Raw genomic sequence first — 24965 nt, forward strand, 5'->3', positions numbered from 1 at the left:
GCCAGCAACACACCAATACATCATTGCAATATATATCATTGTCTTGCAAATTCTGCTAACATAATTACAAGCAAACTTGCAGCATGTGATAATTATTATTTAGATTAGTTGACTCTTTTAACCAATCAAGCTACTTTCCCATCTTATAATACATTTCACTGTGGTATGTTTCTTTGCTTTCTCTAACATCTTTCATACAGATAACACAAGTTCAGCCATCACATTACAAAGGAAAGCTTGAATAAATTCATCCTGTATATTCTTTTTTACAACCTCTAATTAAAAACCCAGGAGGGAAATCACTCTAGTGATATCTCAATATAAAAAAGGACATTACTTTTTGTTTTTCCAAGAAAACTTCATAAGTGGCATTTATTTAAATTCTAATCATTCAAGCAAAAATGTTAGAATGCCCTCCCACCCCCAGCCTTTGTTAAGTGAAACATAAACAGAATTCCAAGAGAGGAGGACCATTCCCTTGTGTCTATTCCAGTAGTATAAGGGAAGTAGTTATGTCTGATATATTTTGCTACAGATTCCTTAATCTAGACAATGATTACTAATTCATGCATTTAATTTGAACAATGATATAATTAGGTTGATTTCCAGATGACTCATTTTGTAAACCTTTGGCCATTAGCATTCCAGGCAGAGTGGGCCATGTGCTGCCTTCCTGCTGACATCAGTGGAAATCTTGAGTCAAGATCAAAGCTACTTTATGCCTCTCTGACCTTTCTTCACAATGCACAGTGGGGCCTGGGTTTCTCAGCTCAGAATGTTCATATTTGCTTCACTGTCCCCACAGGGTTACCACTTACAATCTACATGTAGATATTCACTGAAGATCCTACAACCGGTCCATTGGAAATCACAAGTCTTAGATTCTAGCTTTCAGGTGGCTTCCTGATCTGGATCCAAACCTCAGGAGATCTTATTGTGGTTGGCTCACTGAGGCTTCAGCGAACAGAGAGAGAACCCAGTGGGGTGAGGGGCAGTGCTCATTTTGCCCCCAGAAATCTGCCATACACTTACTTTCGTCTAGAGATGCACTTTGAGAATCACACTGGAGAAAGGATGCCTTACCTGGACAGTCATGTCTGCGCTGGATGTGTCTGTGGCTTTCGAGGTTAGCTCATCTCCTGTTAGCAGCACACTCTCCCACCCAACTCCTGAAAAAGAAAAATCAAAATGGTACCATTTGAGCCAAGTGCGTTCAGCTGGTGTAGAGAGATCACTGTTTCGCAGCTTCCAAGCCCGTGTGACTTGAAAGGAAACCAACGATTACCCATAGTTTAACTGCCTGGCAGTTACCAGGAGAGCTTCCTTTCAGAAGTGTGGTCAGTCAGCACCTCCTGTTTTTATCTAATCTCCAAGTCTGGAGTCATTATCTAAACCCTGTATTTTCTAAATAGTATTATTCCTAGTCCAGAGTGGAGAAGAGGTTAAAATGAACCCCAGAATCCAGGTCTCATACTGAGGTCTTATTTGGAGCTTAAAGTGACCCCCCATAACACAGAAATCTGCACATCTGAATCTAATTCAGCATCCAATAGCAGTGACCTCAGATTATTCACTGTCCTAGATACTACACAGCTGCTGGAAATAACCGAGACTTTACACTCACTTTTAAAATCTCTATATATTTCTCCCCAAGTCTTAATGCATGTTAGCTCCTTTTCTCTTAAGCTGTCAGACAGGCTCCAAGTGTGGACATCTGGCAAGATACAAGGTTTTGCTCTCCCCAACCTCAACGAAAGAGATCAGCGGCTGGTGTTTGGAAATACCCATGATCACAGTACAGTAAAACTACACTAATTTAGACGCGATTATGTGTGTGAATGGAGGTGGAATGGTCTATAATAGTGAAAAGTTTGAAGTAATGACAAGTATACTTTTAAAAAACAATATTGCAAGTAAAGTCATCTTCTTAAAAGCTAAGAAGGCAATACTTAGAGTTTCTCAGGGTCCACTTTAATAGGCAGATAGAAATTTTATAATTGGTATAATAACTGCCTACTGGGATATGAGCGCTCATAGCTTAAAGTATTGAAAAGATTGTTTCCTTAAACAGACTAAAACTGTGTAATATTAATTTACATTATTGATTTTCTTGAATAATTTTCTCTAAGGGTAACTTGAGGGCACTATTCATGCCGGATCTGTGTGTATCACCCAAATTCCAAATTTCAACTGTCTAGCATTATGTTAAATGAGGACGGGCACATTTTCCTGTTTGCCACATAGTAAATATTTTAGGCTCTGAGGTCAGACCACTTCTGTTGCAGCTTCTCAAGCTGCCATTATGGAGGAAAGCAGCCAAGATAACATAAAAACAAATGGACACAGCTGGGTTCCAATAAAACTTTACTTACAAAAACAGGCGCTGGGCTGTTTTGGCTCATGAGACGTGCTCTACCAGCCTCTGTGCTAAATCAAGAAACCAGAGATGTGTCCAGGAAAGATTGTGATACTTCAGCATTTTTCTAAGGATCAACTGGACGAATCAGATGGTGAAACTATGACAATTGTTTGCAATTACATGACACTTTAAATAAACTAATAGGAGATTAATTAAATGTTAATACATTAGCACTGGTTGCATTGCCTTGTTTTATATTCTGAATCCTTGAGAGCCTCATTTCACAGGAAATACGCACAATGGATTACTCAGGATCCATGGGCTATAATTTATTGCAAAGTACAAATAATTGTCTCTCACTGGGTTGTAAAAATTGGGTCAGAGAAGTTTGATGACTTGCCCTACAATTTCCTCTCAGGGAGGTTGTGGGCTTTGTCTTAAATGCACGTTTCTGGGAAAGAAATCTTTGCTCCCACATGAACAGATTATTTCCCAGACACATCTCGCATTTAACTAAAGCCCCTCCTGGTTTAAGCCACTGTTGGTGCCTGTTGGATCTGGCTGGCAGAGACATACAGATGTTGGGCATGATGGACAAATATATGATATTTAATTATGGAATCATTTGAATTATTGTTCAGCAAATATTCGGTCCCCTTCTCTCCCACTGTGGGAGAAACTGTCTTCCCTGTCCTACTGATGTTGGCTTTGACCAATGGGATTTTAGTGGATATCATGCAAGCAAAGGTTTGAAATGGGTTTGAGTGGTGATGTTTGCCCTCTTGCACTTCTGCTGTAGCATGAGAAGGACATGTCCCAGTTGGCCTGCAAGGAAATAAGAGTCATGGGGACCAGACTTGGACCCAATCCACACCTTGCAGCTAAGCCAAGTGTAGATCAGCCAACCCCTAGCCCAACTGCATATGCATGACAATAAAAGCGACTGAGTTTGGGGATGATTTGTCAAGCAACATTATTGTAACAATAGCTAATAGATGCAATCTATAATGAAAATTATAGATGAAAATCATTTTGGATAAAGTATTTCATTTTTAACTATGCAAATATAATTCCCTTTGTTGCATAAAATTCATTTACAAGTATTAATTCCCATCTCTTCTCTATATTATATCCCACTTTGGGAAGAATCTTTTCTCTGCTATAACCATTCCTTTCATAAGCAATACTATCTTTATGAAAGGATATATGGCCACAAGAAAGATCTATGAGACATAAATATATGTGTATTCTCAGAATCTTAGCCTGCAGTCAAGAAACCACTTCAGAATTCATGGCAAGAGTGAGAGAAAATAGATATAACATTTCAACTTAAAAATGTTATTAATCCTGATAATAAGTTGTGAGGACAGAAAAATGTTATTTTAAAAGAGAGAAGCAAAATTCCTTCCAGGTAGAAAGCTGTTTTTGGAGAACAAAGCAACTTTACGAGCCATTTGAGTATGAAAAGGTGGAAGGAAAAGAAAAATGGAAGCGGTCCGTTTAGAAGAAGGAGAGCAGCTGAAAAATGTTGGAACAAGAGCTGGCAGTAAGAAATTCCCAGGGGGTGATAAAAAGGACTTTTGAGAACAGTGATGTTTTAAAAATCAGTCTTAAATTATTCATCGTGCGGTGTCAGGATGTAATTCTCCCCTTACTCTCATACCTTCAGAGAAGATCTGTCTTACACCATTGTGTTCTATTGGTGTTGTTGACTGGAAATTAATAAGGTCCCACATTTGGACCTCAGGGCAGAGAGAAGAGAGCAGCCATCTGTACATGGGAGCTCCCTGCAAAAGTGGAGTTTGAGAAGGACATGATAATAAGACTCTTGGAGAGGGTACTAGACCCGAACACTACACCTGATAGGGCTACGGGTCAATTTTCTTTCATAACCAATGTACAAGAGATCCTCCCATTTTGCAGACTTGAAGATGCAAGATGACTGACATGTCTTTACTGAATGATGCTTAAACATGTAAAAAAGCCACTTCCATTTCCAAAATAGCGATTGTACCACACGTGGGTAGGGGTGTAGCTTAGATTGCTTGTTTGAGATTCCTTCAGTGCTAGGATTTTATCAACAACTTTCCATGTTGATTTTTATCACCATATATATATATATATAATTTGATACAAAATATAGAATATATATATTTCACATATATTTCTACCTACTGTACTTTCAAATAACCACTTTTATATCCCCCCTTCTCCCTTTGCTCGACCTCTTATTTATAACATTTTTGAGAAACTATATTTTATATTATTTCTACAATCCCTAGCAATACTACTACTATTTTAATTACATTTTTAAAAGACTGGATCAAACCTTCAGGAAAAAATAACTTCTCTCTCCCAGAAGAAAATAAGTTTGCATTTCCCTGTAGTGGAAAAATTGAGACCCGTCTGCTTGTAGCTGAGGGATGCTTATGAATACTCCATCAGGGACAGTTTTATGAGGATCTTGCAGGAATAAATCAAATCCGCCATGAATTTGTCTCTGTTCCTTTTTCTACACCTCCTTACTTAGCTACACAGTCAGATAAATGCATCCCTTTGCCCAAGCTTCCAGTTCCCTGGCGTCCACATCCCTGGGTCTCTGTTCCCAGGGCACACTCTGCTGATTGGCTTGGCCACTCTCTCTATCGATTTCTGTTGGGAATAATATGTGTGCGGTTGACAGGGCAGTGCAAGCAAAAGGAAGGAGGCTGGGCTCAACCCTGGCTGGAGAAGCCAGGGGCATACCTGAGGACCATCAAGGAGAGGGTGTAAGCTGGTAGCAGGTAGCCACAAGGTCTTGAGCAGGATAAACTATAGACAAGATGATTCTGTGTGTTTGAACAAAGGGAGACAGGACTAGACTGAACAGTGGAGAGGGCGAGGAGACTAAGGAGGCAGGCTTGGTGGGGAAGCAACTGATGGCATCCCAGGAAACACTGGGTGACTTCCTTAGTTCTGATCCTGGCTGGTACTAAAAATAAATAAAAATTAAGGGTCCAAGGCTTAGAGGGAGAGGGTAGAACTGCACGGGAGGATGCTAATTGTACCCAGAGCCCCTGGAATCACCATGTGTCACGAGGTGAAAGCAGATTAAGAAAGAGAGGAAGACAGGTCAGCATGGACTCTCATGTGCAAGAGAACGGACCTTTGCTCTAGCCCATCTGTCCACACAGATTCTAGACAGATCGTTGGACAAAGTGGGTGTCAAGGTGGTCATTAGTGCTGTTCACCAAATGCTCCTGGTTCCTTCCTCTCATGGACACGTAACAGGATTTCACTTCCTGGTCCCCTTAGGGTTGGGGAGGTCATGAGACTAGCTCTGGCTGATAAGTGTGGGCAGCAGTAGCATGGATCACTTCCGGCCGGAGCATTTAAGTGCTGATGGAGGATGCTCCAGAGTACCCTTCCCCTCCACCACGGTGAATGGCAATGTTCTAGACAGTGGCGATCCTACTGGCCTAAGGCCCAGCCGAGAGGGTAACACAAAGCACAGACACAGCCAGCCCACAATGGCCACGTAACACGAATGAGAACTAAACCTTTATTATTTTAAGCCAAAGGATTGGGGCTGTTTATTACGGTAGCATCACATAGCCCAGCCTTAGGAAAGGAAGGAGCCCTTCCAGACCCACCTTCCCCATCAACCTCCAGTTCCCATTACAGAGAGTTCTTCGGACAAATCTGTATCTATCCTCTAAATACATTCTACCATTTAAATATCGTCTCCTCAACCAGGTTCTAATCGCCCATACTTTCTACTTCCTTGGGGGTCACTCTCTGATTCCACTGTGCCCCTGTGCTTATTGCACAGGTCGGTTGCATCTCATGAAGGATGTAGGTTCTAAAGACAAAAGGCACAAACCTGCATGATCAAAACTGCCCTTGAGATATTCCAGCTCTGTCATATCATGTGCTTACGGGAATCAAGATTCTCAGTGTAGAAAAAGATACAGATGTAATATAGAAAAAGTTCAGTAAAGCCATGTGTTTGAATTGGAAATACCAGAATAAACACATGAGATGAGTTACATTTAAAAATTAGGGACTTCCCTGGTGGCGCAGTGGTTATGAATCTGTCTGCCAATACAGGGGACACGGGTTCGAGCCCTGGTCTGGGAAGATCCCACGTGCTGCGGAGCAACTAAGCCCATGCGCCACAACTACTGAGCCTGTGCTCTACAGCCCACGAGCCACAACCACTGAAGCCTGTGTGCCGCAACTACTGAAGTCCATGCGCCTAGAGCCCGTGCTCCACAACGAGAAGCCACCACAATGAGAAGCCCACATGCAGCAACAAAGACCCAACACAGCCACAAATAAATAAATAAATAATAAAAATTAAAATTAGGGCTTCCCTGGTGGCACAGTGGTTGAGAGTCCACCTGCCGATGCAGGGGACACGGGTTCGTGCCCCGGTCCGGGAGGATCCCACATGCCGCGGAGCGCCTGGGCCCGTAAGCCATGGCCGCTGAGCCTGCACATCCGGAGCCTGTGCTCCGCAATGGGAGAGGCCACAGAGGTGAGAGGCCCGCGTACAGGAAAAAAAAAAAAAAAAGAAAAAAAAATTAAAATTAAATGTGTGTATGGATACATGTAAAAAAGAACAATAATAACTGCCCTTGAAAATTCCTCAAATCTCCCAAACTGTCCAATTAGCACCGTACTTCAGAAAGCCCAACAGAGCCACTTCTGCTCCAGCTTTGGAACAGACCATTTCTCCTGTTAAGTACCAGATGATGCTGTTGGCTTGTACTAAGGATCATGTTGTACAAAACAATACAGATCTTGAAACTAGGATTTCTCTGTGTTTGAAGATGCTCAGAATATGAGAGAGAGAAGGAGCTGAGACTGACAGCAGGAACAGCAGAAGAATACCTCCCTTGTCATCCTCCTACTGGGGTGTATGATTGACAGTGCTTTTAGCCAAAGGTAATCAAAAGCCTATTTAATAAAGGCTTAAACAACAGAGGATAGACTGGCTCATGTCACAAGAAGTCCCAAGGTAGTTTGGTTGCAGAGGTAGTTACTTCAATGGCTCCACAGCCTCACGGCCTTACTTTGACCTCTCTGCAATGCTCTTGACTCTCCTCTGGGGTCCCAAGATGGACACAGCAGTTCCACGTGCCACAAAAACATCTGGTAGCACAAGAAGGGAGGAGTTAACACGCCTTCCACAAAAGCACCCTCCTCACACGCCCAAGCCGACGCCCGAAGTCTCACTGGTCAGAAACAGAGCATAAGTCTATGCCTAACCCAATCGTGGAAAAAGGGAATGGAATTATCAAAATTGGCTTGGAGCTAATGAATCAAGATTTACCCCCTGGGTCGGTGAGGGTCTCAGCCTTCTCTGAGCACATGGCCACCTGGAGGACAAACAGAGGGACGAAACAAGATCTCGGCAGGCAAAAGAGAAGGGGACAGGTTGATGGCTGTCAGACAAGCACCACTAGGGTCTGTCACAAGAGGACGTGCACATAGATTGGAATAGCAGGCAGGATCCCTGACAGTTTTAAAATTTCTATTTTTCTTCTTCCTCTCATTACTTTAGTTAGAAATACACAGTCGAATTCGTATAAGTACAATACACAGATGATGCCGGGACTCAGCCCTGCCTTCCAGCGCCAGCTCCTCAGGGGGACGGTGTCTTACCCCTAGAGTGACGTTTCCACCTGCTCCCTCCGCTGTGAACTCAGCCCTGAGCATTAGCCCCGCCTATTGGGCCTGAGCAGGGAAAGCCTTTCAGTGTGTCTGTCTGACGGCATTTGCTCGTCCATGCTGGGACGTGGGCAGGGAGTGGGCCTGATACCCAGTTAGTCTCCCCCAGTGGCTGTTAAATGAGCAGCGTTTAGTTCGAGGCAGCCAGGTTCGAGGGGTAGGAGCTTCCGAGTGGGGCCTGGGTAAGAGCAGAGAGTGCACAAAGGAGAAAAGAGAAACACAAAGGCGCTGGTAATGAGATAGGCTGGGACCTGGGACCCTAACCAGAGTGCTCGCACCTGGAGAGACAGCTCCTCCAGCAACAGAATACACGGAAACGATAAGCAACGAAAAATAACTGCACGCATGTGCAGTTGGGGCAATTACGAACAATAAGATACAGAAAGGCCACAAAGCAACAGCCATTTCTGAGGTGCCTGGAGCAAACACAGGGTACTGTACATGACCCCTGCACACAGCACCACCAAGCGGGGGGGCAGACCACCTAAGCCTTGCCTCCTGCCCAGCCCACGGACCTGCCCCTGTTGTTACCCTATTTAAGGACCCAAGCACCTCCTCTCAGGGAGCGAGCAAAGGCACCTGTTTCTTGTTTTCGCTTCCTCGTGCAGCGTGAGTCCCGATAAAGCCTTGCCTGAGATTCTCATCCGGCCTCTAATCAATTTCTATCGACGAAAGAGTCCAAGGGCCTGGGTTGATAACAGTAACAGTCCCACTTTGGAGCTGATTCACTCCAGATGCTGAAGAAACAGACTGTGATTGGTCCTTTCTCCCAGAGCCAGGCAAGACCTGGTGGCTCTGGACACTTGCCATCAAACCACTGGAGGTGCAGTCACCGGACATAAAACATCTGGGTGGTGAGACCCTGTGTACCTTGACGACGGGGCTGTCCCTTCACCGGCCACACCCCCACGCCCACCTCAGTCCTCAGTCAGCACAGTGAGGGCTGGCACGTCATGGGGGGGGTCCTTAAATATTTCCCTAACTGAATTGGAGCTGGAAGGGGCCTTGAGGCCGCCTGTGCTCCTTTCTTATCAGGACAGAAGGCTCTGTCATCTGATGAGTACTCCTCAGCCTTCACATGGCCATTTCCTGGTCACCTTACTCACCACTTCACAAGGTCATGCTGCTGGGGCAGCTGGAATGGACCATCTTAAGAAGAGCTGAGCCACAAGGTTGCAGAGCCTCTCCCGTTGCAGAGCACAGGTTGGGGAGAAAAGATCCCAGATGATGCCCTACAGAGCCCGGCGAAAGGCAAGAACAGAGGACACAGTGGAGGGGCCGTGGCTGGGAGTGGACCTTTTGTTTACTGGCACCTTGGGGGAGGTTCTCAGGTGCTTCCAACCTTCTTGCCTATCGTGGCTATTCTCTTCTTCATCACATGTCTGCCTCAGCCTTCATCGGTACATTGACTTAGAAACAGCCACAGAACTACAAAGAAGTCTGGAGCCCAGGCTTTCATGTTTCAGTGAGAAAACCAAAGGCCTGAGATGCAAAAGCATGAGTCAAGGGCCCACAGAAAGTAGCTGCTAAGCTGGGTCTGACAGAGACAAGATTGCCTGATTTCCTAGACGAGGGTTCTTCCTGGGGCCCAAATGATATCAACCCCATTTTACAGACAAAAGATAGACCCATTGTGAAAATTTCATCGATCACAATGAAAAGAAAGGGGTTAGGGCCTGGGTCCCCCTGCGTCTAAACTCTCTTCCTCATCCAAGTCTTGGAATTGAGACTTGGCTAGATACTTCTCTTCCTTTTAATCGCCTTTCGCTCCCTTTGGGTTTGAACAATCTCACTTTGTTCTTGGAGGAGTTCTCAGCATGGTGGTCATTAAAACCTAGCGGAATTTCAGAACAATGATTTGCCTCTCAACACTTGGCTTTGGGAAACCCCACCCAAGGACTAGCTGATGGGACTTGCTTCCTCTGGATGGGAAGCCCCACCCAGGCGCTGGGAGGCATAGGGCAGGATGTGACCCCACCCCGCTCACCCCACTCCAGGTGGTGGCTCATCCTTGCCTCTGAGCCCCAGCTTTCTCTTCCCTGGGATGGATGTAAAGACCAGGCCTTGGGGCCTCGAGAAGCAATGGTGGCAGGGGCACTTCTCCCTCTCTTGACTCCTGTTCCTGAGGAGAGCTCATCGGGGAAAAAGTCCACCATTTGGACGAGTTATTGGAAATAACTTGAAATAATCCATTATTTCCATAACTGGAGATAATCCATTTCCTCAACCCTGAGGCCGTTGGACCCCCTCCCCCACCTACACTTCCTTGAATGAGGGAAGTTTGTCCGGGTGCCTCTCAGGGCAGATGTTTAGGGAACTCAAAGATGCACAAAAATAAAACGTCAATGTCTTGCCCAGTGTGCCCACGTCCTCTCCACTCCATCGCTCTCTCCACCAACATGGCCACGACAACACCAATCATGACAGCTGAACTGTACTGAGGATGTGCTACGGATCAAGGACTAGGTCTTCATGGGTATCATCTCATTCAATCCTCACACAATACAGGTACATGAGGCAGGTACAATATTACCCCCACTTTACAGAGGAGAAAACTGAGGCTTAGAAAACTTAAAACTGAACTAGCAAGTGATGGAACCAAGATTTAGTCCAAGCACTCTGACTTCAGAGGCTATCTGCCTAACCAGTACAATTTACTGCCACCCAAAAGAGCTTACTACCGTCCCAAAGATTGTATTTCTTTTGTTTTCAGAGATAGGGGGACAGGAAGCTTGAGGACATATTGAAAAAATCAAGATTTGCTGAGGGGAAGTTTTCTTCCTGGAGGTTCCCATTCAAGATGGTTTCTGAGCTCACAAAGAGCAGATCAAATAAAGGCTTTGCGGTGGGGTCCCCGGAGAGATATAGAGCCACGGCTGGCACTGAACCCAACCCAGTGCAATTCAGCAAACATTTACGAGGGGTTTATAGGGCCTCTCTGTGGCGGCGAGGATGGGGCAGTTGTCCTTTCACACAGGAAGGGCTCCAAGGCACAGCCCTGTGGAATCCCACGACAATCTAGTTCTGCAGAGGCTGACCTGTGCAGCAGAACCTTAGAAAGATGGATGAAGATTAAGACTATGAAAGCACCTAGTACCTGTGAGCTCCACCTTGGGTTTAGACACCCCACAAAAACCCTGCAACAAACTTTGGGTGCTCTCAGAGGCAAGCATGCAGAGAAGTGGAAACTTACAGCACCCTGGGCTGGAAAATAGTTTGCTGACTTTCTCCCTGTAAGCATGGGGTAGGAAGGTGTAACAACAACAATAACAACAATAATAATAGCAGCTATTATTTCTTAAGTTCTTGTTATGTGCTCTTCGTTGTGCTATATTTAACATATATTATCTCACCAACACTCAAAAACCCCACATGAAGTAGGCCCTATTTTTTTTTGTATGTATACATACATTTATCTTTACTTACAAATATCCATAATATAAATACACATGTACATACATACATATACTTTTTTTGGAGTATAATTGCTTTAAAATGGTGTGTTAGTTTCTGCTTTATAACAAAGTGAATCAGTTATACATATACATATGTTCCCATATCTCTTCCCTCTTGCGTCTCCCGCCCTCCCAGCCTCCCTATCCCACCCCTCAAGTAGGCCCTAATTTTTTTTTTTTTTTGCGTTACACAGGCCTCTCACCGTTGTGGCCTCTCCCGTTGCAGAGCACAGGCTATGGACGCACAGGCTCAGCGGCCATGGCTCACGGGCCCAGCCGCTCTGCGGCATGTGGGATCTTCCCGGACTGGGGCACGAACCCGTGTCCCCTGCATCGGCAGGCGGACTCTCAACCACTGAGCCACCAGGGAAGCCCCCAAGCCAATTTTGAAAATGGTTTGTTTTGGCCTGCCTGAGCCAGTCCTCAGAAATTAAAGCCTTTTTAGGCAACCATGCCCCTTGCAGCAAACTCAAGGGCCCCTACTCAGAGGTTAGAGAACTAACAGCTTAAAGCCTGGTTTACTCTCAAGTTAATCTGCAGATATTACCATTCGGGGGGCTCCCCCTCCATGTCCAATAAAGGATTCTGTTACAGTCTCCACAGCACCCCAGTTATTAGATTTGCCAGCCTGATGTTACTAGGCTGGAATGATATTTGATATTTAGTCCCTAAACATATGATCTAAAATTAAATAATTAAATAACACAACATTGTAAATCAACTATACTTCAATAAAATTTAAAAAATAAATAAATAAAACTGGCAAGAGAGTGAAAAAAATTAAATAAAAATCCAAGCCACCATCTTGGATCCAGTTCCCATGCAAGGGAGATGCATTGACCTATTAATGATTAAAACGGCAGGTAGTGACATGGACATATTTAGGGTCGTTGGGCTCTTTGGAGGGTCAATCACCCAGCTGGCATGCTGTGACTTTCCCTCTCTTGGCTGTGAAAAGGGTGCCGTGGACCGAAGGCACAGTGGAGAGCGTGGCCCTTGGGGACAGGAAGAAGCTGGGCTCTGCCGAGCTTTCCCACCTGACGCCCCCTCCCCAGCCTCACTGCCACTGCACCAGTTCAGGCTTCCAGAGGTCTCCCAACTCAGAAGTGTCTTCTGTATCATCACCACTATTATTTTTCAGAAATGTAACTGTGGTTCCATCGCTCCCAACCTTGACCTCCTTCCTTGCATTTCCACTCTGTGCCAGGCACTGTGCTTGGGCTGGGGAGACCCAGTGCAGGCCCTCAGGAAGCTGGTCGTCTGGGAGGAGGTTTTCTCTGGGCAATCTGATTTCCAGCATCACTCTGTTCCCTCACTGTATGGGGCCTCCTCTGGCTGTGAGGCCAGGATGTTGTATTTCCGCCCTGAGTTCTAGGCGTCCTGCCAGTGCCTCCTCTCCTTCCCTTGGGGCGGGGGTGGGGAGCTGTGGTGGTGTCAGGTGACCCCTGGGAGCTCACTCAGCCATTCAGAAAACCCACCTGAATCAAGTAGAAGTATATAGGGGAGAATATGTTTAGAAAAGCCTCTGGAAAGTTCAGAAGGGTTCTTAGGGTCATCATCAGTCCAGAAGTTACAAACGGTGGCCCTTCTAGCTCGTAGGCGTGCTTTGTCGAGTCCGCAAGGCTCTGTTGTTGCTTTAAATGATTTAGTTGCCAAGATTTAAAATTCATGAGAATTTACGTGAACATCCAAACGAATATCTAGTTTCTCTTGAAAAAAATGAGATTTGGCAAAACTAGGCCCAGTAGCCACCACGCTACACGGTAGCAACTGTCAAGATCTATGTATTGATAACTACCTTTATACATGAGATTTACCTGCTCTGAGGCCTCAGTCTCCACCACTCTCTCTTGTTTTATTTGTGGGTTGACATCACTCACTAATGTTACCTGTCTGGCCCTTAATGGCATCTGAGTTTGCCATCCAGTCTGGTTTAATTCCCACAGTGTCCATCATGAGGAGGCTGCGTAAAGTTGTGAACTAATCCCATTTCAAATTCTTTTTTTTTAAAATTGAGGTCTAGTTGATTTACAATGTTGTGTTAGTTTCAGGTATACAGCAAAGTGATTCAGTTACGCTCGGGAGTGCACACACACACACACACACACACACACAGAGTTATTCTTTTTCAGATTATTTTCCATTACAGGTTATTACAAGATTTTGAATATAGTTCCCTGTGCTACACAGTGGGTCCTTCAGATTTTTTTCAAAGAAGATTTTTTTTTTTTTGCGGTATGCGGGCCTCTTACTGTTGTGGCCTCTCCTGTTGCGGAGCACAGGCTCCGGACGCGCAGACTCAGCGGCCATGGCTCACGGGCCCAGCTGCTCCGCGGCATGTGGGATCTTCTCAGACCGGGGCACGAACCCATGTCCCCTGCATCTGCAGGCGGACTCTCAACCACTGCGCCACAAGGGGAGCCCCTCGAAGAAGATTTTTTGAAGTAGATTGAATTGAAACCATCAGTTGAAAAAATTGACTTGGCCAAAGCTGGTTAGTAACTTATTACTGAACTGTCAGGAGAACCACAGGACCATGGCAAGTTATTGCACCACTCTAAGCCTTAGTTCTCTTTACCTCACAGGGTTGTGTTTTTTTTTGTTGTTATATATTTTTTTGTTGTTGTTTTTTGGCTGCACAGCATGTGGGATCTTAGTTCCCCGACCAGGGATCAAACCCATGCTCCTTGTGTTGGAAGTGCAGAGTCCTAACCACTGGACCGCCAGGGAATTCCCGAAACCTCATAGGGTTTTGCTGTGGATTAAATGAGCTAATACATGGAACTCCTCAGCTCACTGCCAGGAAGAGAGCAAGCACTCAATATATGTTAGTTATTACTATCATTGTTTTTATTCTGTGATGCCATAATGGCTACCCTTTTACATAAATGGCTTCTAGGAATATACAGCAGTGCAGATTGTGGCTAAGAAAAGTGTTGCCAGGAGAAATAGCAGATACCCAGATCTAAATCAAGGCTTCCAAAGTCTTTATGTGGCTGGGGTCATAATTATCACTCCTGCTGGCTTGCTCAGTTAACTTTATTTTTTCTACAAATACCAGTGATGATTTGGTCCCTTCCTTGCCCCCCAGATTATCATAGCTCTTAACTAGAAATGACTTTACTTACATGGGAATTTCTGTAGAAATGGGATTTTAGCAGATCTGTGGGCCCGCAGGTGGGGAGTCAGCTAGTCTGGTGTTACGGGCTGAACTGTGTTCCCCCAAATTCACTATTTTGAAGCCCTAAGCCCTAGTTCCTTACAATGTGATTGTATTTGGAGTTGAGGTCTTTAAAGAGATTAAGTGAAAACGAGGCTGTCTGAGTGGGCCCTAACCCAATCTGACTGGTGTTCTTCTAAGAAGAGGGTATTTGGACGCGCAGAGAGACACCATGGGCGCACACAGAGAAGACAGTCCCTGCAAGCCAAGCAGAGAGGTCTCAGAAGAAACCCAACCTGCTGACACCTTGATCTTGGACTTCTAACTTCCAGAACTGTGAGAGAATACATTTCTGCTGTTTAGGCAGCCCTGGCAAATGAACCCACTTGGGTAACAGAGGGTCAGGGCACAAACCAGGAGAGCCCCTTATTCGCAGCTGATGGGTGTGGAGTAGCGGGCAACTCCCAGAACTGGATCCACGGCAGGGCTTGGGATCAGAGAGGAGGAACAAGACCTGTGACGAAGGATGGGAAGCAGGAGGCGGTCAGGATGGATCCCCGAGACACGGCCAGAGCCCTTGGCTAGGACGTTAAACGCTCTCGGCAGGCTGTTTGCGCGCGTGTGTGTGTGTGTGTGTGTGTGTGTGTGAGGGTGGTGGTTTGTTTAAAGAGTTTGAGTCTGAACTGCCACAGGGCTGAATGTGCTAAAGGCAGAAGAAAGAGCTCTCGATTAATTTTGTTTTGTTTTTTTGCGGTACGCGGGCCTCTCACAGTTGTGGCCTCTCCCGTTGCGGAGCACAGGCTCGGGACGCGCAGGCCCAGCAGCCATGGCTCATGGGCCCAGCCGCTCCGCGGCACGTGGGATCTTCCCGGACCGGGGCACGAACCTGCGTCCCCTACATCGGCAGGCGGACTCTCAACCACTGTGCCACCAGGGAAGCCCTCAATTAATTTTTATATTGTTTTTTATAAGCCTGTGTTGTTTTCAGTTCAAGAGTGCTTGTGTGGCTGGAAACAAACAAGCCTGATGTTTCTCAAGTTTAAAAACCCATTTGGGAGTTTGGCTTGATCCACTACAGAAGTCTGGAAGCTAAAACTCAGATAACTGTTTGACCAGACTTTTGGGAGGCCTCCATAACGCCGCATCAGAGTATTTATATCCCGAAGTCTCCTTTCACTATCATAGGCAAATTTATCTACTGCTTTCCTGGACACAGATGAACATTTTTAAAGTATCCACAACTCAAAATGACACAGGCTCACTCTGGTGATTTGATATACGGTGGGGACAAAATTATTAGTGTGAGTTCCTCCCTTCTCCCCTCCCCTCCGCTGCTACAAGGAATCCAGTGTTGGCTGGCTCCATTTCTCTTCCTTTCTTGCCCTTAAAGGAGAGATCAGTATTTGCCAGCTCAGTAGCTGGGCATTTATAATTCGGAATTGGGGCAATAAGTAGGAAGAGACAAGCTGGAGAGGCATGAGGAAAAGGGAAAGGAAAACCAAAAGACAGATGTTAAGCTGCCTAGATTTTAGATAGGTAGGTAGATAGATAGATAGATAGATTAATAGATAGATGGAGGGATGAACAGATTGATAGATAGGTAGATAGATAGATGGATAGATAGATAGAAAAATGGATGGATGGATGGATGATGGATGGATAGATAGATATATGGATGAATAGATGGATGGATGGATGGATGATGGATGAATAGATAGATATATGGATGAATAGATAGATGGATGGATGGATGGATGATGGATGGATAGATAGATATATGGATGAATAGATAGATGGATGGATGGATGGATGATGGATGGATAGATAGATACATGGATGAATAGATAGATGGATGGATGGATGGATGGATGGATGGATGGATAGATGGATGGACAGGTAAAATCTAGGCAGTTCAGCATGTCTTTTGGTTTTAGCTTCCCTTTTTTTCCTGCCTCTCCAGCCTGTCTCTTCCTACTTATTTTCCCAATATCTATCTACCTATCTATCATCTATCAAAAGATACCAGTGGTTTGAGGGAGGGAATGAAGGAATCATAGTGGACATTGCTGTTTTGTCCTCTCCAACACTGATTCCCTCTTATTATGCCAATAGCACCCCATTTTCCCTTTGGGGATGCTATCACCCTCTATTCCTAGGCTGTGTGACTCCAATGGGGCTGCCTCCATTCCTCAGCTTCCTTCTTCAGGAGGTGAGCAGAGTCCTGATGATGAGTTTAGGATGAGCATGTGACAAATGCAAGGGGACAGGGTCGGCCCAATGAGAGACAGCCCCGGGATTCCCCTTAGAATGCTGGAAAGGAGGACCTTTCCCAATGAGTTTGCTAAACTGCTAAGATTCAGCTTGGGGGTATGGGTGGCCGTATACAGAAAAAGCTTTCCAGAAAACGAAGCCAGCAGAGAGGAAAGCAAAGCTGAGAAATGGAGTCCAAGTCAAAAGAACAACTCCTGGGACTTCCCTGGTGGCGCAGTGGTTGAGAGTCCGCATGCCGATGCAGGGGACACGGGTTTGTGCCCCGGTCTGGGAAGATCCCACATGCTGCAGAGTGGCTGGGCCCGTCAGCCATGGCCGCTGAGCCTGTGCATCCAGAGCCTGTGCTCTGCAACGGGAGAGGCCACGGCAGTGAGAGGCCCGCGTACCGCAAAAAAAAAAAAAAAAAAAGAATGACTCCTGGACTTTGTGGTTTTTGAGAAAATAGAATCTTTTCTTGGAAACTACTTTGAAGTAGGATTCTGTCATGTACGACTCAGAGTGCTGACTAAAACAGAGACTCAGAGAGAAGCAGCTGCAGGGGATGGAAAAAGGGATTGCTACTGATGTTCTTCGAGAATTAAAAGTAAAGACTGGAATCCTTTTGAATGATGTTTGGAAGCTGGACTGGGTCTCTGTACATGTGACCTTTCACCAAGACCAGACCAAGGTGGTCCCCGGACTTAGTACAGCTCTTTACGACAGGACTGGTAGAATTAGGAAATGCCAGGGTTGGAAGAAGATACTAGAAGCCATCTAGTCCTGTTCTCTATTCAGTGCAGAAATCTCCCTAAGCATCTTGAAAAACAACTTGCTCTGATTCTATTTGCACACTTCCAGGGATAAAGAACTTACTCCCACCGAGCTGGCTTGTTATGGGTTGTATTGTGCTCTCTCCAAAATATGTTGAAGTCTTAACCCCCAGCATGCCCCAATATGACCTTATATATGAAATAGGGCCTTTGAAGACATAACCAAGCTAGGATGAGTCATTGGGCTGGGCCCTAATCCAATGTGACTGATGTCCTTACAAGAAAAGAGACGTGGGCTTCCCTGGTGGCGCGGTGGTTAAGAATCCGCCTGCCAGTGCAGGGGACACGGGTTCGAGCCCTGGTCCGGGAAGATCCCACATGCTGCAGAGCAACTAAGCCCGTGTGCCACAACTACTGAGCCTGAGCTCTAGAGCCCGCAAGCCAGAACTACTGAGCCTGTCTGCCACAACTACTGAAGCCCTTGTGCCTAGAGCCTGTGCTCTGCAACAAGAGAAGCCACCGCAATGAGAAGCCCACGCACCACAACGAAGAGCGGCTGAAGCTTGCTGCAACTAGAGAAAAGCCCACGCGTAGTGACGAAGACCCAACACAGCCAAAATAAATAAATAAATTAATTAAATTTTTAAAAAAGATAGAAAGAAAAAAGACAGAGACACAGAGAAGAAGGGCACGTGAAGACGCAGACAGAGACTAGAGTGATGCAGCCACAAACTGAGGAATGCCTGGGGCCACCAGAAGCTGGGAGAGGCTGGGAAGGATCTACCCCTACAGACATCAGGGAGAGCAAAGCCTTGACAACACCTTGATTTTGGACTTCTAGCCTCCAGCACCATGAGAGAATACATTTCAACCCAGGAAAAAAACAGGGTTGTTTTAAACCACCCAGTTTGTGGTATTTTGTTATAGCAGCCTTAGGAAACGAATACACAGCTCATTCCATTTTTAGCAAGTTTCACGTCAGAATGTACTTCTTGATATTGAGCTAAAATTTAACTCTACGCAACTACTGGCCACAGTTCAGCTTTCTGGAGTCAAACACGTGTCTGTTTTTCCCTCTACGAAACAAGGTATATTCTAGGCTGCGATTAGGTCCCGACTGAGACGTCTCTTCATTTATGTTTCTAGGCCATTCACAACCTGGTGCCTCTCAGAGCCTGGTATGGGTAAAGCTTCCAGTCACTTGCTGCTTTTCAGTGGTCACCACCTATATGATTCAAGCCAACCTCAGTGTCTTCTTCGAGATGTGAGCTAAAAAGGCTTTGGGTTGGACTACAAACCACTACTAGGGGTGGTAGTGGCTACTTCTGAGAATCCTACAAAGTGACACCTTTTCAGTCATAATTTTAAATAAATATGGTGATGGTTAGCACTATAATGAAAATCTGTTAGAGGAGAAAGCAAAATCATGAAACATAGAGAGAAGGTTATCAAAAGGCAGCATTGAAAATATATCCTGGCTTACAAAAAAAAAGAATGAAATAATGCCATCTGCAGCAACATGGATGGACCTAGAGATTAGCATACTAAGTGAAGCCAGTCAGACAAAGATGAGTATCATATGATATCACTGAATATAAAAAAATATACAAATAAACTTATTTACAAAACAGAAATAGACTCACAGACACAGAGAACAAACTTACAGTTACTGAAAGAAAAAGGGCGGGGAGGGGAGAGAAGAATAAATTAGAAGTTTGGGACTAACATATATACAGTACTATGTATAAAATAGGTAAACAAGGACCTACTCTATAGCACAGGGAATTCTACTCAATATCTTGTAATAACCGATAATGGAAAAGAATATGAAAAATAATACATATATACATGTATAACTGAATCACTGCTGTACACTTGAAACTAATACATTATAAATTAACTATACTTTATCAAAAAGAGTCATGTACCAAAATGTTCATTGCAGCTCTATTTACAATAGCCAGGACATGGAAGCAATGTAAGTGTCCATCGACAGATGAATGGATAAAGAAGATGTGGCACATATATACAATGGAATATTACTCAGACATAAAAAGAAATGAAATTGAGTTATTTGTAGTGAGGTGGATGGACCTAGAGTCTGTCATACAGAGTGAAGTAAGTCAGAAAGAGAAAGACAAATACCGTATGCTAACACATGTATATGGAATCTAAGGAAAAAAAAAAAAGGTCATGAAGAACCTAGGGGTAAGATGGGAATAAAGACCTACTAGAGAATGGACTTGAGGATATGGGGAGAGGGAAGGGTAAGCTGGGACAAAGTGAGAGAGTGGCATGGGCATATATACACTACCAAACGTAAAATAGATAGCTAGTGGGAAGCAGCCGCATAGCACAGGGAGATCAGCTCGGTGCTTTGTGACCACCTAGAGGGGTGGGATAGGGAGGGTGGGAGGGAGGGAGACGCAAGAGGGAAGAGATATGGGAACATGTGTATATGTATAACTGATTCACTTTGTTATAAAGAAGAAACTAACACACCATTGTAAAGCAATTATACTCCAATAAAGATGTTAAAAAAACCCCAAAAAACAAAAAACTATTTTGCAATTAAAAAACAGAAGAAAAAAAATTAACTATACTTCAATTTAAAACAATTTTTTTAAAATGCTGGCTTTTTTCTCAACCAGGGATGCAGGGATGTTTCCCTCCGAGCCCGGTACTCCCCCCTCCCCCACTGCGGTTAGAACCGGTACAGAAGGAGGAATTGCCCTCAGGTAGCCCGTACCCCTGGGCCTTAATCTAGAGGAAGTTCCCACTAGACAAGATAAAGGCCTACATTCATGGTAAACAGGTTACTCAGCCCTGAGAAGAAATCTGGAAAACAGAAAGCCTCTCAACATCATCTTCTTATTTTTTCTCCAAGAGTAAAAATATTACCGCAGAATTACAGGATTCTAGGCTCCTGATCACACGTGAACAAAAAGGCAAGGTGTTCTGACACATGGGCCAGTTTCTGGCAATGTCACTGGCTCTGTGTCTCTGACATAGTTCCGGCAATATCCCGCACCCAAATGACGTGTAGCCTTGCTGACTTCTCTTGGGGTAAAGGGAAGCTGCCCTTGTCCTAAGTCACCAGCTTTCTTTACTTTTGCTTCGATGGAGGGTTACATTTGGAAGGCCATTTTAAAGGTAGCTCTTGCAGCTTGGACGACTAAAGATCTGAAGAGCTGGTTCTGGACTTTCCCCGCGGCCCATCTTTAGATCGGGCTCACTGTGGGGTCGCTTATGAGAAGTGCTTTAACAACACCACATAGAAATAAGTCTGTGCACCGGGCCATCCACTGGTGGCCACACACAGAGGGGCAACCTGCTGCATCTCTGAAAGAACTTCTTTCAGCCAGACCATAAGGAAACCAGTTCAGCAGCAGTGAGCATGAGAAGTTTGTTTCTCCCTAAGTTCTTATACCATCCTGGAATAAGAAGAATTTAGGCAGTAACCAAATTTCCCCCCTTCGGTGGATGTGTAGGCAAACAATTCTTAACGGAAGTGGCAGTTCAGCATTTAGATTAGGATGCGGATCTTTGGAGACAGATTAAAATATGATCTATGCTGGGGCTTCCCTGGTGGCGCAGTGGTTGAGAGTCTGCCCGCCGATGTAGGGGATACGGCTTCGTGGCCTGGTCTGGGAGGGTCCCACATGCCGCGGAGCGGCTGGGCCCGTGAGCCATGGCCGCTGGGCCTGCGCGTCCGGAGCCTGTGCTCCGCAACGGGAGAGGCCACAACAGTGAGAGGCCCGCGTACCGCAAAAAAAAAAAAAAAGATCTATGCACCCACATGGCCAGGGGTGAAGGAGGCAGCCAGCTCTGGCAACTTACAACTTAGATGGAACAAGAAAGGATGCACCGAATCTAGCTAGGAGACGCTTGCAGGGTTTCTCTGGGCGAACGTCCATACCGCAGCTGAGACTGGGGCAGGATAGCGCTCTCTGTCTTCTCATCTGTCATCTCTGATAGGAGTAAACACCCCTGCGAAGGGTCTCTTACTTGAATAACGTATTGAAAATAACCTATTTGGAGTGGTAAATACTAGAGAAAAAGCTGTTGTTGTTTTGGTTAGGGTCCTCTGCTCTGAAGGATGTGAGTATTCAAGGCAAATGCAACTGCGGGGGCAGAATTACAAAGAGTAATGACGTGAAACAAGACTGACTTACCAGCTGGCCCACAAGGGAGAGGGACTTCTGAGTAGCACTGAGTGCAACTAGAGAGGAAAAGCGAGAAACTGACTGCAGCAACCCTCTGGGGTTGGAGAATATTTATGACAAGCTGCAGTAGATGGTCCCTGCTGCTTGCCTTTCCATCACTGTGGGCCAGGATGACAGGATGGCACGACTTGAGGTTTGGATAAAGGGAGAGTCCGCTAAGAGAGAGCCACCTGGCACTTTGCAAAGAGATGTCCTTTTCGCTCCAGACTCATCTATCCTTCAATCCCAAAGTACCTAGCTTTGGCAATGAAACGCCCCTCAACACACTTTTTCATCCTTTTCTTTTTCCTACTTTTTTCTTTTTCCTTTTTTTAAACTTTAACACCTTACAAGGAAGACTTTCGCAATATAGGGTTACTTAGTAGATATGGTCTCTGACTCAAAAATCATACAGGGATCATGAGTGGGGGCAAATGCCCTTGAGCAATTACTATATAAAATGATTGGTACCTTTTTTTTTTTTAGATTCCATATATATGTGTTAGCATATGGTATTTGTTTTTCTCTTTCTGACTTACTTCACTCTGTATGACAGACTCTAGGTCTATCCACTTCCCTACAAATAACTCAATTTTGTTTCTTTTTATGGCTGAGTAATATTCCATTGTATATATGTGTCACATCTTCTTTATCCATTCATCTGGCTGATTCACTTTGGAGTATAACAGAAACTAACACAGTATTGTGAAGCAATTATACTCCAATAAATATCTATTTTAGGGCTTCCCTGCTGGCACAGTGGTTGAGAGTCTGCCTGCCAATGCAGGGGACATGGGTTCGTGCCCCAGTCTGGGAGGATCCCATGTGCCGCGGAGTGGCTGGGCCCGTGAGCCATGGCCGCTGAGCCTGCGCGTCCGGAGCCTGTGCTCCGCAATGGGAGAGGCCACGACAGTGAGAGGCCCGCATACTGCAAAAAAAAAAAAAAAAAAAAACTATTTTACAAAAAAGGAAAAGAAAAAGAACGCTTAGAAATAAAAATACATAAAAAGAAAAAAAATTGATGGGGTTGGGGTTTTCAAATTCAATCGACATGAAACACTGAAGAAAATGAAAACAGACCAACTCATCCTGGAGACTGCATATCCCTTGGTTATCATTCAAGAAACAGACATTAAAACTATATTTATTATATAACTACCTTTCAGATCTATGATAATAAGTGAAAGTGATAGAAACTTAGCTTTATCCAGGAATGAGCACACTTAGACTTTGCAGGTTGCTGTTGTAAAGTGGTATTCTAATCTAAAATACGCATAAGGGAAGTATAACAGAAACTATCCTTCCCCTGTAGAACAAAGCACATCCAGTCCAGGTAAACTGCTGTCCTCCCCGTGCCCCTGTGTTTCACTAAATCGATCACAGACATCCTATGCTCCTTGCCAGTGACTGGTGTAGGAAAGGCACTTGCCAAAAAAATATGGAATGAACAATGAAACAGAAGCCTGATAGGGATCTTTGGGAAATATTTCCTTGCTCTTTAAAAGAGACACAGTTGAAAGAAACTTCCTTCTCTTCTTCCATTGAATACTGTCAGATGTATGAGGGCTGGTGATGCCTAGACTGTGGCAGCCATTTTGTGACCATGAGAACAGCAGGTAGATGACAGAGATGACCCCCTCAGGATGGAAGAACAGAAACATGGAAGTAAGCTGAGCCCTTGAGGATGTCACCGTGCTGTGAAATTAAATCACTCCAGGCAGGCCCACAACAGGAGTTCTTATTGTGGGCAATTATATTGTTTCCCTATTATTTAAGCCAACTGAGATAAAATTTTCTGTTACTTGTAGCAAAAGCACTCCAGGAAGCTATTAGATTGTTTGTATTCTTTGACATAATAATTCATTTTGGAGAAGATATATCAAAGTTCTGACCAAAAGATTAAATATTTTTTATCCCAAGCTAGAAAATGCAGTGACACGTGGACATGAAAAATCACATTATGAAAAAGAAAAGCAGATATAAAAGGATACATGCACAACCCTAACAGTGTAAATATGCACATGGCTTCTATCAAAGATCAGAAGAAAATCCAACTTCACAGTGATAGCTTATCAGTAAATGTTCACTAGATTCTGTTTCTATAAATTAGTACTCCCGTTGAAATCTTTATTTTAAAATCTGTGAGAAAGGAGACTGCATCAGATCCCAAATAGGAACTTTTGCACAAAGTAAATGGCAAAGAAAGGTCTATTAAAGAGGAGTGGCATGTGTTTTAGGAAATGTTTCTACAACAAGTCATTCCATGTCAGTGATTTGGAGCTTTCTCCCTTGATGTAATTATACATTAAAATAACCCAAATGTATGAAAGATCTTTTCAAAAAATGTCAAACACACAGACTTCAAAGAAGAGAAAGGGTAGGATTATAAAGCAGTGAGGAAAGAAGACAGGAAAAACAGTGTGGGAGATGGTCACCGTCTCTTACACAATGAATTTCTGAAAATATGTCATAAGCACAGCCTGAGGCATGCTTTAATTGGCACAAACACAAGGGAAATAGAAAATCTAAGTCGGAGAGGCTGTCGAAGTGAGAAAACTGCATCTGCCTGAACAACAGAGAAAACGTTGGGTAGGGAAAAACCGGACATAAAGGAAACCTATCAAATTCATATCAGATGGAAAGGCTATTGGAATATTTTTGTAGTGGGCAGTTACAGAGCTTTATTTTTGGAATTCCTCCTCTTAGGAACCACCACTGAAACTGAGTTCGGTTATTCATAGTACTGACAACTAAATTAAGACAGATCAGAAAATCAAGGCCAAGCAAATTACTGTCATATTGGGAAGTTCGCCATGAACTGCAGAAAAATAATTCAAGAAAACACAAGTACATTTCATCGAATGCACTTCCCTCCCCCGCAGCCCCCCACACGCTTTCACACAGCATCCTGTCATTCAGTCTCTCAAACATTGACTCAAGGAACACATTATGTCAAGGCCTTATTAAACATTAGCTTTCTTTATATTTTGAACTGTACCTTAAGATTAATTGTTTTCAGATCTGGGTTTTGGTGCGGGGATCAGATTTCTT

The 24965-nt window shown here is 44.5% G+C and overlaps 1 protein-coding gene across 5 annotated transcripts in view; it reads right to left on the reverse strand.

Annotated features, from left to right (window-relative positions):
• The window catches only part of PALM2AKAP2 (PALM2 and AKAP2 fusion), a 646508-nt gene that overhangs the window by 138616 nt on the left and 482927 nt on the right, over positions 1 to 24965 (reverse strand). For all 5 annotated transcript variants that reach the window (XM_067743691.1, XM_067743692.1, XM_067743693.1 and 2 more), the window contains one exon: positions 1084 to 1169. In XM_067743691.1, coding sequence (XP_067599792.1) covers positions 1084 to 1169 — 86 coding nt within the window. The remainder of the gene's footprint in view (positions 1 to 1083; positions 1170 to 24965) is intronic.

The sequence above is a fragment of the Pseudorca crassidens genome, chromosome 7 (genome assembly GCF_039906515.1).
Source record: "Pseudorca crassidens isolate mPseCra1 chromosome 7, mPseCra1.hap1, whole genome shotgun sequence".
NCBI classification, from domain to species: Eukaryota; Metazoa; Chordata; class Mammalia; order Artiodactyla; family Delphinidae; genus Pseudorca; species Pseudorca crassidens.